At 50.4% G+C, this 17,106-nt stretch overlaps 1 protein-coding gene across 1 annotated transcript in view; it reads left to right on the forward strand.

The window, feature by feature from the left end:
- Nucleotides 1–1,696: 1,696 nt before the first annotated feature.
- CCDC130 (coiled-coil domain containing 130) overlaps nt 1,697–17,106 on the forward strand; it is a 21,927-nt gene continuing 6,517 nt past the window's right edge. Inside the window, exons 1-7 of the mRNA XM_012641257.1 lie at nt 1,697–1,723; nt 11,315–11,368; nt 12,480–12,562; nt 14,364–14,419; nt 14,794–14,854; nt 15,808–15,950; nt 16,037–16,209. Coding sequence (XP_012496711.1) covers nt 1,697–1,723; nt 11,315–11,368; nt 12,480–12,562; nt 14,364–14,419; nt 14,794–14,854; nt 15,808–15,950; nt 16,037–16,209 — 597 coding nt within the window. The remainder of the gene's footprint in view (nt 1,724–11,314; nt 11,369–12,479; nt 12,563–14,363; nt 14,420–14,793; nt 14,855–15,807; nt 15,951–16,036; nt 16,210–17,106) is intronic.

The raw sequence follows: 17,106 nt of genomic DNA on the forward strand, positions 1-17,106 counted from the left end.
GTGCTTCTTTCCCGGCCGTGCCTCATGTATCTGGGGACTTGGGTGAGAGGCTGTGATGTGATGGGCCTGTTATGGATCAGAGAGGAGGCAGTTCTGTGGTCCCTAATCCTCATTCCCGCCCTGAGCCCTACCCTGTTGCATCCTGGCCTTATCCAAGAGGCTTGTTCCAAGTGCTCGTGGTTTGCTGTCTGGAAGCATCACCTTAACGCAGGTAAGTCAGAACAGGCGGACATGTTGAAGAAATCCAAACTCAGCATCAGGCATTGTGCTAAGTACCTTCCCAGTGTCATCCTGTGAAACCGCTGCTGAGTTATAAAGATCATCATCTCCGTTGATCAGTGATGAAATTGAGTCGTACGGTAGTTTACTCGTAAGTGTTGGAGCCCAAATTCAAACCTCTGAATCTGAAGTTCAGGACTTGTAACAACCAGGAAGCGGATGACCAGGGTTCAGACACAGGCTGTCCCAGCACCGTGTCCACAGCTGCTTTGCATCTGTTCTGATTGGGAGTCAGACTCGTATCCTAAGATAAAGCTTTCACCTTAATCCCTTAGGCCCCAGCTCAGCAAACTATCCAGCCGACCACCTGGTTTTGGAAATTCAGTTGTTTTTTGGTTTGTTTTTATTGAGACAGAGCCTTGCTATGTTTCCCAGGCAGGTCTCAAACTCCAGGGCTCAAGTGATCCTCCTGCCTCAGCCTCCCAAGGAGCTAGCACTACAGGTACGAGCCACTACACCCAGCTCATTTTTTTCTGTAGAGACAGGGTCTCGCTATGTTGCCCAGGCTGGTCTTGAACTCCTGGCCTCAAGTGATCCTCCCACCTCAGCCTCCCAAAATGCTGGGTTTATAGGCTTGAGCCACTGCACCCAGCCAGATTCATCTGTTTTTAAGGGACATCAGAGGGCCATGAAGTATACCGATGGATTTGTGGACACTTAGCGGTGAATAAAGGACCCCTGCCACAAAGCCACAAAGCCACTAAGCGAACAGGAAATGTCCACCTTGTGGCATCTGTGTTGGCAGTGGGGGCAGCATTCCTGGCCTCCTCCCAGCCATGAGCAATAAAGCCTTGAGTTATTCAAAGGCTTTTAGAAAAACCAGAAATGCTATGAGTATCTCTGTATCCCCACTTCCTTGCTCTCTGCTCAAATTTCAAGAACAGTGAAGTTCCAAGAGATTGTCAAAGCCATCCCATTGCGCAGCAGGTCACTTAAAATAGCAAACAAGCAATCCAGCCAAGAATAGAACCCAACTGCTCCTGAGAATCCAGTTTTCCCAGCCCCATAAAGGCACAAACACCTTTAAAAGTCCTTTGAACCTTGTGGAATAAAAGCAGTACCTGAGGCCAGGTGCACTGGCTCACATCTGTAACCCGGGCACTTTGGGAGGATAAGACAACATGATCACCCGAGCCCTGGAGTTCAAGACCACCCTGGGCAACATAGCGAGACCCCTTCTCTACAAAAAACTTTAAAATTAGCCGGGCATGGTGGTATGCACCTGTAGTCCCAGCTACTCCGGAGGCGGAGGCCGAAGGATTACTTGAGCCCAGGAATTCAAGGTTGCAGTGAGCTATGATTGTGCTACTGCACTCCAGCCTGACAAACAGAACGAGACCCTGTCTTTAAAAAAACAAACAAACAAAACAAATCAATGCCTGATTTATATATATTGTTGTTTGGAGGTAGCACACAGATGACAGATGGCTTTGAGCTCTTGGAGGTAAAGACCTCTGATATGTTTTCTTCCTATTCCAGACCCACAAAGCATGATGGGGTCTCAGTGGCTTCAAGGTGCCCTTCCACAATTGGGAAGGGAGGTTCTCTCTCTTGTTTAATCCAGCCTTGTCATCCTCCTCTATTTATATACCCAGGCCAAATAAGTAGCTTTGACTACCCTGTGCGGACTCAAAGCCCTTTGTGTTACCACCGTCATCTTGGCACACAGGAAATGTATATTTGTAAACAAATGTTCCCTTTCAGGGTTTTGTTTCGGCAAAGGACTTTAGCTACAGAATAAATCAGGCGAAGCAGCTAGCAAGTGGAGGGGTGACACTGAACTTGATCTCTTTGGAAGGTCTCTCGTTCTGCCTTCTCTGGAGGGTCAGTATCATGGCGCTCCCTCGTGCCCAGTTCCTGGCCGCTGGAGGGGTGACTCACTCGGGCCCTAGAGATTGTCTTTTGTGCCCTGGCCCTGGCCCTGTCCTCTCTTCTTTCAGGCTTGCACCAGAAAGAAGATTTTTTCTAGAATCCTTTGCCTAACTGAGAAACCCAAGTGTCATCCCAATCACACTGGAGTCTTACAGATGCAAATATGTAGTCCTGCAATTGAGTTTTGTGTTTTGCCTGCAGTTGGTTTGAAAACACTTCGTGCAGGTTGCTTTCATTGCATGTTGCTTCATACCCTGGGAAAGAAACTATTAGTTCTCTACTGCTGCATAACAAATTACGATAAACACAGTGGCTTAAAGTAAGGTACATTTATTACATCACAGTTTCTGTGGGTCGGGGTCTGGGTGCAGCTTAACTGGTTTCACTGCGAGGTGCGGTCAAGGTGTCGCCCAGGGCTGTGGTCTCATCCGAGGCTCAACTGGGGAAGGCTATGCTTCCAAGCTTGTGTGGGTATTGGTAGCATTTCTCTTCTTTGCAGACTGTCAGACTGAAGGCCTCAGTTTCTTGCTGGCTCTGGGCTTGCTTTTCACGTGGCTCTTTCTTTAAGGCAGCTAACAGCATGGCAGCGACTTCTTCAAAGCCAGCAAGGAGAGAGTCTCCTAACCAGATGGATATCACAGTGTTGTGTAGTATATTTACGTACACCTAATGACATATATCCCATCACCTTTACCATACTCTGTTAGTCACTGGGCCCCACCCACACTCAAGGAGAGGAGATTTATACAGGGTAAACACTAGAAGGCAGGGATCTGAGGGCCACCATAGAGTCTATCTGCTATAGAAACCCTCTTCTCTGGTTTGCTGGGCCCAGCTATTCTGGAGGCCAAGGCGGGAGGATCACTTAAGCCCAAGAGTTTGAGTCCAGCCTGGGCAACATAAGTGAAACTATCTCTTAAAAAAAAAAAGAAAAGAAAAAAGAAAACTTCTTTTCTGGTTTAATAGAAAAAATAAATTATAAAGATAAAATAAGTTATCAAGTTGTGAAATTATCAATGTATAATTGATAAATTATCAATTGGATTTGCCTTTCATAACATCTCACTATCCTTGCCCTTCGCTCTCTCAAAAGGACAAGAAAGAGTGTGGATGCCATTGAAGACTGGGAGTTTAAAAAAATAAAATAAAAATTTTAAAAATAAAAAGAAGAGTTTGGGTTGCCTTGAAATCGTCACCCTATTTCTCTGCCTCTCCTTTCTTTGCTCCAGCTCAACTGTCGATTTAACCAGTTTCCAGTAACCAGGAGGAACCCTCATGCTTTTCTCTCCCAGCCATTTGTTCAATCTGTGAAACATCCGGGCTCATCACGTTGACCTCACCGAAGTGCATTGTGAGTAATTTCTTGTCTCCTTCCGCTTCCTCCTTCCCACCTTCCCAAGGATGCCGTTCTCAGCGACGGGCTACTGTTCCTTTCAGCAGAGACCAGACTGAAAGTGAAATCAGTTTATTGGACTTACCATGGTGCAGAATGTCTTCCTCCATTATGTGTGCAGCCAGGAGGAAGGATTCCGCCTCTGTCTGCGTGCTTCTCACCTCTGGATTTGGAAATGACCATTCGTGGAGTAAATGACCCGCACACCCCGACGAGCTTCCTCTTCTGACATTCACTCAGAGCTCAGCACATGTGATCCTTGAACCTTTGGCTTCTGAAATCGATTTCCCCATCCCCTTCACTTAGAGTTAGTTCCACCATTGCTGAAATTCCTGAGTTCATCCTCTTGAAATCTTCCCTCACAAGCGATACGGGAGGAAGTTGTCAGAACTACTGGATGGCCAGACATGGTGGTTCATGCCTGTAATCCCAGTACTTTGGGAGGCCAAGGTGGGAGGACCACTTGAGGCCAGGAGTTCAAGATCAGCCTGGGCAACACTGAGAGACCCTGTCTCTACAAAAAAAAATTGCTTTTAATTAGCTGGGCATGGTGGCATGCATGTATAATCCCAGCTGCTTGGGAGGCTAAGGCAGGAGGATCACTGGAGCCCAGGAGTTCAAGGCTGCAGTGAACTATGATGGTGCCACTGCACTCCAACCTGGGAAAGAGTGAGACCCCATCTCAAAAAAAAAGAACTACTTAGATGCCTTGGAATGTAGTCAAATTATGTGCAAGCCAGGCAGAACAGCAGACAGAGGAGGCACAGTGACTGCTTGGCTCTTACAATGACCTCTTCAGCAATGGGCCTGAGGCCACTTCTCGGTACTGCCTCCTGCTGATGAAGCCTGGGCCATCCTCTGTATAAATCCCTGCTGCTTAACTCTGCTGTTGACTTCTAGACCAGCTCCATGCTGCATCAGAGAACTTGAAACGTGACAAGTGACTCTGAGGGTTGAGATATTTAATTTTTTTCATTTTGTTTAAATTTAAGTAGCCCTATGTGGCTGGTGACTCCCCTATTGTACAGTTCCAGACTGTAACCCATGCCCCTTGGGAAATAATACAAATGGTACAGTTTTCCAAAGGTAAAAAAGCTCAGCAAATGCCAACAAAGTGCTGCTAGCTCTTCTTATGGACAAAGCCATTGGAATGATCACTCTTCTAGTTCTCCCCCTTCCAAAACTCTAGGGCATCTGCCCCTTGGCACTGAACATCCTGGTAGCCATTGGGTTCAAGATCAAGCTGTCTTGATTCTTGTAATCCAGATGTTTCCTCTCAACCAAAAAGGCCCGTGGTGCCTTCTTGACTGTCACACAAAACATACCTTTCCACCGCTCCGTGTAGTATGACTTTTTGCATTCAATGTCTGTCTTGGGAAGTTTCCCCTTCACCGTGGCTTTGGGCCCTGGGGACATTTCAGTGGATGAACAGAAGAAGTGCAGAGAACAGGGTGATGAAAAGTCAGGTGCAATGACACCATCACCATTATGACATCATCGCCATTATAATGTCATCGCTATCACAGATCATCACTGTTATGGATTCATTTTTCTTCCAAATTCTTGGTTCCCATTCCTTCACTTGTGTTTAAAACTCCTTTGACTGATTGCTTACCTAATAGAAGTTTCTTTTTATGTTAAATTCCTTTGTTGGATAAAACCATAAAATAAATGGATTTATGTTTATCTGTATAAATCAGATGCACTCACATACAGCACTCCATTGTCTCACTAGTGTATACCTTTTTTTTTTTTTTGGTCTTGCTCTGTCCCCTCAGCTAAAGTGCAGTGGTGTTATCATAGCTCACTGCAACCTCAAACTCCTGGGCTCAAACAATCCTGCCTTCAGCCTCTGGAGTAGCTGGGACTACAGGCACACGCCACCACACCCGGCTAATTTTTTTTTTTCATATTTTTTGTAGAGATGGGGTCTCAGTCTTTCTCAGGCTGGTCTTGAACACCCGGCCTCAAGCCTTTGCTCCCTTTGCACCACTTTGCCTCCCAAAGTGCTAGGATTACAGGCATTAGCCACTGCACCCAGCCAGGATTTTTTAATATGTTTTAATATTTGACTTCTAGGAAAGCTGCCTATATTCGCATTACCTGGAAATGCTAATTCTTTATTCCCTCAACTCTACTTTATGAATTTGGAAGCTCCAGCCATGCCAAATGCCACCCTCAGTCTGTTAGAACGTGTGGTTTCCAGAGAAGAGAGGGACTATCTTTTCTTTCTCTGTGTCCTGGTGTTTTGAAATCTGTCATTGGCCCTCTTGGTTAAGTTAGTCATAAGATCACATGGCACTCTGTGCTGAGTTAGAACCTCAAAGAAAATCATGTTCTTTGGCACCAGTTAAGAAACTTGAGTTGGAGACCGGCTGTCGGCCAGTGGGGAGCATCTACCCTTCCTGAAACTGTGCCCCTAACAGCGGACGCACCAGGATGACCCATAAGTCAGAGACAGAGCTTCTTTGTCAAGGCAATGAGTAAGAGGACATAAAACAGGTAGGAAAAAGACTACGGAGTTCTCACCTTAGAGTTTGAGTCAGAAGCCCAGTGATGACTAAGGCATGCGGTGATTTTTTTCAGAAGTGTTTTTCAGTGTCCTATTTGGGGTTGTAATTTTTGGGACTCACGATGACCTAAATCTTGGCCTGGGACAGAGTACTAAGTGTGTTGAGTGTGTTTTACCAAGCATCCTTTACTATCCACTTTTTCAAGACTCCAGGAATATAAAAATAAAAGAGGATTCCATGCTAGCCGTTAACACTAAATTACTGGGAATTATTAGCACCTACCCATGCGGTCAGTAGGATCATGAGCTGGAGACTATATTACCCAAAATTATGGTGTTCAGAAATGATTCCTGAAGCCAGGTGCAGTTGTGTGCACCTGTAGTCCCAGCTACTCAGGAGGCTGAGGCAGGAGGATCACTTGAGCCTGGGAGTTTGAGGCTACAGTGGACTATGATCGTGCTTGTGAATAGCCCCCCTGCACTCCAGCCTGGACAACAGAGTGAGACCCCATCTCTTAAAGAAAAAAATGTTCCTGGAGTTTCTGGAATACACAGTAGAAATCTAGAAAAACCAGAGGCTTCCAGCCAACACAAAGAAAGAAACTAATTAAAGCCTAGCTGGTTTTAACAATGTGTTATCCATGATTTTGTAACAAAGTATCCCAAAATATAGCGGGCTGGTTTGATTTGGCCCGCGGACTGCAGTTTGTGGGTCCTCTCTCTGACCAGCTGCAGCGCGCAGGCCAGCCCCGGGAGGTTGGTGTCAGGGGGCGGGCCTCGGAGTGGGCCTCGGAGTGGGCCTCGCAGAGTGGGCGGGGCAGAGGGTGGGGCTTCGCGACGCGAGCGTGGTTGGGAGGAGCGGTCTGGGATTGGTCCTCTGCGGCGCCTAGAGCCCGCCTCATTTCGGCGCTCAGCCAATCAGTCCGTCGCTGCCGCTTCGCCCCGCCTCGCGCCGTCGTCCCAGTCACGCTGAGAGGGCGCTAAGCTTCCCTGCGCTCCCAGCGCGCACTTCCGGGCACGGTCGGGGCGTGACGTCGGGAGGAGGGCAGGTAAGTGCGGGCCAGCATTGTAGGGCCGTGGGGTCAGGCGGTCTCCTCACCCTGACCTCGGAACCTCCAGGTGTGGACGGGTGCCCCGGGGAACGCAGAGCTCTGAGGACGCGACCTAGATGCTCAGGGATACTCCAGGTCCCACCGGCGACCCCCGACCCAAGTGCCCGGGCCGCGGCCGCAACCCAGCCCCGACCCATATTATGCCTGAAGGGCCCCTAGGTCTCCTCATCTGGAAAATGGGATCAATAACCCCTGTCTCGCCGCGTTGTGGTGAAGATTTTGTAAAATGATGCTTTAAAACGGTGGGCATGAGATATACCCAAACTGCCAACGTTTTTACTTGGTGTCAGTAAGTTAAAGTGTTTAGAACAAAACCTGAGTCTTGACAGCAACCTTAACAGGTTGATACTTTTATAAACCTTCCTTTTACAGATGCAGAAAGTGAGGCTTGGAGAGGGTAAACAGTTTGCCCAAAGTCAGGCAGCTGGGAAGCGACAGAGTAGATAGAATTCCAAACCCAAGCTGCAAACCCTGGACAAATGAGGTCAATAATTACTCTTGACACCAAAGACCAGAGATTTTTCTATACATCCACCCTGTAGTCCTGTCTGCCATTCACTGGTGGGTAATAAAATCATCTTAAGATACACACACCCCCAAGCTCCTGTAAACTGAGTATTTACTCCGTGCAAGTACTTCCTGTGTGTTGTTTCATTCACAGCAACCCTAGAAAGTCAATCCTGTCATATTCACTTGATGAGGAAATTGGAGCTCAGGGAAGTGCAGATAGTGACCAAGGTCGCCCAGCTTGATGAATGGAGCTGGGATTTAAGCCCACGGAGCTGTGACCCCCAAAGCCTTGGAGGGTACTTAGCTATTTTGTTGGCAAAAGTATTTTTAGATTGGAACCGGACCTTAGAAAAATCCTATCCAAGGAGCACACTTTACAGATGACGGATCCAAGACGAAGAGAGGTTCAGGGTGGTAGGGGACGAGTTGACATCCGGGGCTTTGCACCGCCACCCACCCCCACCGCACTCCGTCAGATGCTCTGCCATCAGCTTCTGATGCTGTGCAAGGTTCTTAAGCCCCCAGCGTCCTCATTTGTCACCTGGAAATAATGGTGACATAATTCAGACTAAATGAAACAATTATATCAGACTCTTCGCAGCACATGGCACACAGTGAATGTTAGAGAGTGTTCAGGTAACTTGATAGAAAGCTAATCAGAGACCACGCTTCCTGGTTCTTGAGCAAGGACTGGTGAGCTAGGCCTGCAGTCCAAAACCAGCCCATCCCCTGATTTTTGTCCAGCACTGAAGCTAAGACTGGCTTTACATTTTTACATGGCTTGGGGAAAATCAACAGGAAAATGATATTTTGTGTCAGGTGACAATTACGTGAAATTCAAATGTCTGTGTCCTTAAATAAGATTTTATTAGAATGCAGCCATGTCCATTCACTTACACATTGTCTTGGGCTGCTTTCTAGCTACGAGGACAGAGTTGAGTTGTTGGGACAGAGAGAGTCTGGCCCAAAAAGCCACAAATAGTTAGCCGTTGACTGAAAATGTGCCGTTCCCCATTCTAGAATACATTTCAGTGCCCCACAGTGCTTCTCTTTAGTGTAAACTAGAACGTCCTTCTAGTTTAGACTTTTCTCCTGAAAATGTCTTTTCCAAACATGGGAGGGGTCTCCCCACCTCCGGTTTAAGGAGCCCTTGCATTTGATATCTGTGTCTCCTGCACTGGTTCTTATGGAACCTCTATCGGTTATATCAGTTGTTCCCTCAATCAGCAGTTATGAGGGGCCACGCGCTGTCCTAGGTGTTGGGGATACAGCACAGCGTGAACTAGCTGGAAAAACAGATAAACAGACGCAGGGTGATATGATTGGAACTCTAGGGAAGAAGTGACTGTAGGTGGGGGTGTCGCATGAGGCTTCTGACAGGTGATGTGTAAACCAACACCTATAACAAAGAGGCAGCTGGTGGAAGCCCAGTCAAGGCAGAGGAACAGCAGGGGCGGCCTGGTTGCACTTGGCCTTTGAAGACAGCCAGGAAGCCAGTGTGGCTGGAACAGAGCGAGTGAGAAAGAGAGGGCTAAGAGGTGGGCTTAGAAAGGCAGGCGGGGGCTTCATAGGCTGTGGGGAGGGGTTTGGCTTGATTGTAAAAGCGGCAGGAATCTCAGGGGCAGGGGGTTTAAGCAGGAGAGTGAAGCATCCATTCAAATTCTGAGAGAGCCCTCTGGCTGCCATGGGGTGAAGGAGTGTCAAGGGCAGAGTCGGGAGACAAGAGAAGACAACACTGGGGTCAAGGTGGGCAGTGATGCAGCCTGGACCAGGATGGCACAATGGAGGGATGGAAAGTGTCCCGTGTGACGTATGTGTTGGCTGTAGAGCGGACAGGACACTCTCTCTAAACAGACACACAGCTCTTTGGATGCCTGGGGGGAGTCTCGTCTGAGCCAGCACCACCACGCGGCACACGTCATCTTCGCAGGGAAGCCCGTGGACCCTCTGCCAGGCTCCGCAGGAGGACAGGGCTGGGCGGTGGATTCAGAAGCCAATATCAGATCGGCCGCCCTGAGGGTGAGGACCAGTAGGCAGCCCCCAAGATGGTGAGTAGACAGCCTTGTGTGCCCTGGGCTTCTCTCCTGGTCTTTGGTGGGCGCCAGAAGTAGCCACTTTGTTCCCCCTCCTAGAGACCCCTCCTCCCCTCCTGGAGCTCTCAGATGATCACATCAAACTTTGGATCATGAGCTTTTGGCGCAGTGGTTCTAAAACTTTGCTGTGCACTGAAATCACCCAGAGGATCTTTTTTCCTTTTCTTTAGTTTTTTTTTTGATTTTTTTTTTTAATGAGGTGAAATTCACATAGCATAAAATTAACCATTTTAAGCCCGGCACAGTGGCTCATGCCTATAATCTCAGCACTTTGGGAAGCTGAGGACAGAGGATCACTGGAGTTAGCCAAGCGTTTGAGACCAGCCTGGGCAACATAGCAAGACCTCATCTCTACACAATATTTTTTGAAAAATTAGCAGGGTGCCGTGACACATGTCTGTGTCTGCGGTCTTGGCTACTCAGGAGGCTGAGGTGGGAAGATCGCTTGAGCCCAGGAGTTTGAGGCTACAGTGAGCTATGATCTCACCACTGTACTCCAGCCTGGGCAACGGAGCAAGAACTCGTCTCTAAAAAAATAAAAATTTAAATTAAAAAAAAAATCATTTTAGAGCATGCAATTCTGCAGCATTTCGTACAATTTCAGTGTTGTGCAACCACCACTTCTGTCTAATTCCAAAATATTTTCATCCCCCTAAAAGGAAGCTCTGTCCCCATGAGCAGTCACTTTCCATTCCTCCTCCCTCAGCCCCTGACAACCACTAATGTGCTTTCTGTCTCTGTGGATTTGCCTGTTCGGAACATTTCGTAGAAATAGAATCACACACTAAGTAGCCTTTGGTGTCTGGCTTCTTTGAGCATCATGTTTTCACGGTTCATCTACATTGTATAATGAGTCAGCGCATTACTCCTTTTTATGGCTGAGTTATACTCCATCTGATGGCCAGACCACATTTTGTTGGCGCCTTCCTCTGTTGGTGGACTTTGGGGCTTTTCTGAATCGTGCTGCTCTGAACATTCGTGTACCAGGATTTGTTTGAGCTCCTGCTTCCCAGGCAGCTTTTTAAAAGCCCAGTGTCCAAGAAGGACAGCCCGAGCCGGTGCACTGTCCAGAGAGCCTCTGGGGGTGGGGCCCAGGCACCCCTATTGTAGAAACTCCTCCGGGGGTTGTAGCAGTAGCCAAGTTTGACAGCCACTGCTTTGGTGGGTCTTTAAGCCTATTGAGCGGGCATTTACGAAGAACAGCTCTCGCAGCCGGGGTCTGGGTTCTTTCACGAGACCTGTGCTTTAGCTATATTACATGTGTATTCGCACAGTCGCAATGATAAATTTTTCTTACTGTCAGTCACATTCCCAAAAAAAGTGTGAAAGTCACCGCTGTAGGAGAGTCTGAACCTCATGGCATTTCCAAAGTGATGACAATTGGTTTTTCGCCCGAGCGGCCAGTCCCTGGTCAGACACCAAACCCAGCACCATCCCCTAAGATGTCCCCAAGTCTCCCTCATTCAGGTCCTGCCCCATGAGGCCGCACACGTAGGTGTCCTGGAGAGCTGTCACTGAGTCACGTCTCTCTTTTGCTTTCCAGGGTGAAAGGAAAGGTGTAAACAAATACTACCCTCCGGATTTCAACCCCGAAAAGGTAAGGGGAGGGCTCCCTTCTCCAAGTCCACGATGGCAAAGAGACCCACGCCGTCCCCTCCTGGAGTCAGAGCCTTGGCAGTGGAAAGGCAGGAAAGATCCCCTCAGATCTTTCTGCTTCCACTTGTGGCATGAATCTCAGGGCTGTTGTCACTCTTGCGTGAGAAATGTGACCCTCGTCAGTGACCTTGGCTCTGTGCCTGACACTGGGTTTAGTGTGTTTATAGCAGAGCTGAGGATGAGGCTGAGGACATAGGTTAGGGTCAGGTCCCCTGGCCCTCCCAGTTCCAGCTCCTCTGGCATCCTGGCTGTCCCCTCTGCCTGGAACCTCTTCCTTCTTTCGACCACACTCTTTGACTTCCTTCAGGTTTTTCCTCACAGAGGTCCTTCCTGACCACCATCTCATTCTCTGTCATATCACCGAGTGCTTTATTTATCTTCATAGCTCTTATAACTCCTGGACGTATCCTTCATTTATTTGTGTACTATCCATCTCCCCCTCTAGAATGTCCGCTCCACAAGGGCAGAGATGTTTGTCTTGTTCTTAGCTATGTGTCCACACACAGTAGGTGCTCAATAAGGGCCCAAGTGTCCCAGCTGTGTGGTCTTGAGCACAGGACTTGGCCTGCCTATGCTGAAGTTTCCCCTCATGTCAGAAGTGGGGGCTAAAACAACCTGACCTCACACAATCGTTGGGGGATTAAAATGCGGTGACTCACATAAAGTGCCCGATGAGCATTTGCCAGTATTATCGTCTCACATAACCCTCCCTACAAAACCGGAGGTAGTGATGATCCTTATCCCCAGGTGACAGGTTGGAGAAACTGACTCAGGAAGGCAAAAAGTGAGATCACTTGCCCGGGGTCACGTGGCTCTCTCAGCTCATAAATGGAAGAGGGGCCACTCAGATTCACATATTCCTGATTCGAAGCCCACATGCTTCACCGAGACCTCAGTGCCTCCTGTGTTGCTGTGAACTCCATCCTGCAGACATAAGAACGAGGCCTGGCCCAACCCGTGAGGCCCTTGTCCCAAAGCTGTGGGGATGACACAAAGAATGAACTCCCCTGGCTCAGCAAGCGCTAATCTGTTCCCTTGTCCTTTCCACACAGCATGGCTCTCTCAACCGATACCACAACAGCCACCCCCTTCGGGAGCGGGCTCGGAAGCTGTCCCAAGGCATCCTCATCATCCGGTAAGGCCCTCATATCACCTGAGGACCCTGCCTTCGTGCCACCTAACGACAGTCTCAAGGAGAATTCAGCACCCCCAGTTGGCCCAGTGCTGCACGGTCTTAATTCCGTAGAGCAAAAAGTCAACTGTATCAGTCAGCTGTTGCTGCGTAACAAAACAATAAGCATTGGTTATTGCTCACAAGTCTGCAGCTCAACCAGATGCCTCTGCTGGGCATGGAACAGCTGGGCTGGGCTGAGCTGATCTGGGCTGGGCTTGTTCACATGTTTAGGGCTTGGGGACTGGCTGGTCTAGCAGGGCCTTGACTGTACAGCTGGGCTCTGCTTCACATTGTGTCACATCCTCCTACAGACTAGCCTTGGCTTGCTCGCATAGCAGTGTCAGGGTTCCAAAGTAGAAGCATGCAAGGCCCCTTGAGGCCAAGACCCAGAAGTGGCACACCATCTCTTCCGTCTCATTCGTTGCGTACGAGGCTTGCGATTGCAGGGGTGGAACAGTAGACTCCAGCTCTCGATGAGAAGAGCTGCAGAGTCACATTGCACAGGGCATGGGTATGGGGAGGATTAAGAGTCGGCCATGACTGCAGTCAAGCCAGGCCCTTCCCTCCGGGGTCTCCTCTTGTCTCTGGCCAGCACCTGGCAGGTCGTCCCTGGCAGGGAGCAGAAGGCAGTTTGTTTGGCCCCTCCACCCTGTCTCCCCTCCTGTCTCCCCTCCCTCGTGGGCTCTGATCTCAGTCTCCCGGGTCTGCCCTGGGCCTGAGCAGAGAGGTTCCAGCGACAAAATCGTCAGAGGCAGGAATGTCTATAGAAGAAGAATCAGGATGCACAGTCCCAGCAGTGGCCTCGGGAGCCACAGGGCTGAAGGACACCTCAAAACTCCCGCCTGATCTCAACACTGCAGAGCCAATCAGACTTGCCCGCCTCTGTCCTGCACACACCACTTCCAGCCTCCCTGTTTGCCGAACCCTGATCTCATCCGTGCGGTGTCTTTAATTCAACTCGTTTATTACTTAATGGTTTTGGTTTAAAAGGAAAACCAAGATCATATGTTGTAGATGGAACTGTGGAAAAGAAATACAGAGACAGGCCAGGTGTAGTGGCTCACACCTATAATCCCAGCACTTTGGGAGGCTGAGGCAGAAGGATCACTTGAAGCCAGGAGTTTGAGACCAGCCTGGGCAACATAGCGAGACCCCATCTCTACAAAAAATAAAAAATTAGCCAGGTGTGGTGGTGTGCGCCCGTTGTCCCAGCTACTCAGGAAACTGAGGGTAGAGGATCACTTGAGCCCAGGAGTTCAAGGCTGCAGAAAGCTATGACGATGCCACTGCACCCCAGCCTGGGTGACAGAGTGAGACTTTGTCTCTAAAAAAAATTTAATTTAATTTAAAAAAATGATAATAAACCAGTGATAATACCACTACTTTTCTTAACTCTAATCAGACACCACTGCCTGGGGACAACGCCCTGAGCCCATTTCCTCTTCTGTTCAGAAGCCGGTTTGGCTGATGTGAGGTGTTGAAGACACAGTGGCACCCTAAGGAGACTCTCCCCGGACTCGGCCAGTTGGTTAGAGAGTGTGACAGGGAGAGGACCTGCTCAGTTACAGGAGCGGCCGTGATTCTTCATCCTCTCGTGCCTGTGCCCTTTGCAGTGTGACTACAACTCGTTTGCAACTCCCACCGAGAGGGGGAGTCTGTCGCCGCACCCCTCAAATCACAACTGCGGCCAGAGTCGCAGGCGTGGGGACCTAGGGAGAGCCCAAGTGCACAAGCGCAAATAAGGTCTCATCTGTCTTTACAGGTTCGAGATGCCATACAACATCTGGTGTGACGGCTGCAAGAACCACATCGGCATGGGTGAGCTCTGCCTGCCCCTGGCCTTTCCGTCTTGCATCAGGTCCCTTAACTGCTGGGCACCGTGACACACTGATTCCACCAGGGCTTCCAGATCAGCTGTCAGGGAGGGGACAGGCACCCAAGTGACTGGCAGGCTGCGTGCAGAGTTTCTCTGCAGAGCAGTGAGGAAGTCAGACTCTGGATTCAAATCCTATCTCTGCCTCTTTATAGCTGGGTGAACCTCAGCAAGCGACACTGAGTCTCTGTGTGCCTCAGTTTACCCATCGGTAAAATTCCAGTGGCAATGAAATGCCACCTCTACCTGTCCCCCGTCCAGGGAAACGATGCTGGGGGTGGCCTGAGTCTGAGCCTCTGTGCTTTCTTTCCCCTCCCAGGTGTTCGTTACAACGCGGAAAAGAAGAAGGTTGGCAATTACTACACGACCCCGATCTACAGGTGAGGGCAGCTGGGCGATGTCTCAGGAACAGGTGGGGTAGCCACGGGGTGAGAGGGCTATAGAGGAGTCTGAGTAGGACATACCCTCTTGGCCATTCCCTGTGAGACTATCCTGGAAACTGTTCTGGTCTGTCAGTCAGGGCATGTCCGTCTGCCTAGAACCCTCCATGACTCCCACCTTCCTCCATAAAAGCCCAGGTTCCCCCCCTGGCTCCCAAGGCCCTGCACACTCTGCTCGTCCCTTCCTTACCTTCACCACCTCACTCACTCTGCTCCAGCCACATAGCCTCCTCCTCTCTGTCCCTCACACACCCCAGGGACACGGCCCTCTCTGGGCCTTCCACCCCCAGGTAGCTGCAAGGCCCCCTCCCTCAACTTGGGTTTCTGCTCAAACACCAGCCCGCAGAACTTTTCTAAAACGGCACTCGTCGCCCGACACTGTGGTAGTTTGTCCCCTTGCTGCGGAGGGGCCCCATGCTGGAGCACCAGCCTCGCCAAGAGCAGGCTGGCTGCAGTGTCCCCGGCAGCGGGCACCGAGCCTGCCACAGCCCAGCCTGTCTTGGGAAGGCTTCTTGAATGAGTGAATGAATGAATGAATGGAGACAAATGAAGGGATGAACAAGTGAACAAATGGATGAATGATGAATGAACTAATGAATTAGCAAGTGAATGAATTAATAAACTAACAAACGAATTCATAAATGAATGGATGAATGAACAAATGAACGAATGGATGAGCCAGCTTGATCCTCTGAAGGAAGGTGGGTTGTGGGGTGGCGGGACGCGTCCCTCTCGCGCCCGGCTGTCCTCCCAGATCTGAGCCCGGTGCGCAGTAGGTGCTCAGTGAACTCATATTGAATGACGTGAGTCAACTGAAGGAAGCAGACAGAGGTGGCAGGTGTCCTGGGGCACGTCCTCGGCCTCCTGACTCCCACCTGCCGCTCCCCGCCCAGGTTCCGGATGAAATGCCACCTCTGCGTCAACTACATCGAGATGCAGACAGACCCCGCCAACTGCGACTACGTGATCGTCAGCGGCGCCCAGCGCAAGGAGGAGCGCTGGGACATGGCGGACAACGAGCAGGTGCTGACGACAGGTGAGCACCACCTGCCCGTACGCCCGGCATGTCCCAGGCCAGCCTCACCGGGCCACAAAGGCCCAGCTGAGCCCCGGTCGTTGCAGAGCACGAGAAGAAGCAGAAGCTGGAGACGGACGCCATGTTCCGGCTGGAGCATGGGGAGGCCGACCGCAGCACGCTCAAGAAGGCGCTGCCCACCCTGAGCCACATCCAGGAGGCCCAGAGCGCCTGGAAGGACGACTTTGCCCTCAACAGCATGCTGCGGAGAAGGTTCCGGGTGAGCGGGGCTGCATCCCGGGGCCGGGGAGACCGCACGGTGGGTGGGCCGAGACCCGGTCCACATCCTAGCTGTGAGCAGCTCATTGCACTCTCTGAGCCTCAGTTTCCCCAACTGCCGCACGGGGACCACGCCCCGTGTTGATCCATCCCTGCTGCCGTGATAAAAATACCATAGACTGGGCAATTTGTAAGCAACAGAAACGTGTTGCTCCCGGTTGCAGCTGGGAAGTCCAAGACCACGGCGAGGGCGGATTCAGCGTCTGGGGAGGGCCCTTCCTTGTAGACACACCTTCTCGCTGCCACCTCATAGGGTAGGAGGGACGAACAGGCGCCCTCAGGCCTCTTTTATAAGGACACTAATCTAAGAATTGGGTGGGAGGGACACAAACGTTGAGACATCGAGACCACAGCTCACCTCTGCTGTGGGAGGTGAAGTGCCTCACCTGGTGGCCCTCAGAAAGCACACAGTCCCTGTCCCTAGAGAAGTGGGCCTTCGTCTTCAGCACAGTGTCAAAGGCCGGGCCAGCCCCTGACACATCTCCTGGGCCCTCTTAACCATCCTGAAATGCAGTCCCTGTCGTCAGCCCTCCCCTCTGTCATTTCCAATATCCACATTCTGGAGTGCCCTAAATGTGACAGACAGGGAAAGTCATCTATAACAAAACCCAGTAATACGGACTGCAGGATGTGACCGCCAGACTCAGGCCACCAGGGGCGCTGTCCTGCTGCAGAGGACCCCCCCCCCCCCGCCCCAGGGCATTGCTGAGAGTGACCACAATGGCTGCCAACGTTGAGGCAAAAACACTTGGTGAAGCTCCGTCAGGATGAGTCCGGGCCTGACTCACAGAGTATCACATAAAGGGGGTGTCACCCTCCAGGGTGTCGTCCTGCAGGC

Source organism: Propithecus coquereli, unplaced genomic scaffold (assembly GCF_000956105.1).
Source record: "Propithecus coquereli isolate 6110/MARCELLA unplaced genomic scaffold, Pcoq_1.0 Scaffold164, whole genome shotgun sequence".
NCBI classification, from domain to species: Eukaryota; Metazoa; Chordata; class Mammalia; order Primates; family Indriidae; genus Propithecus; species Propithecus coquereli.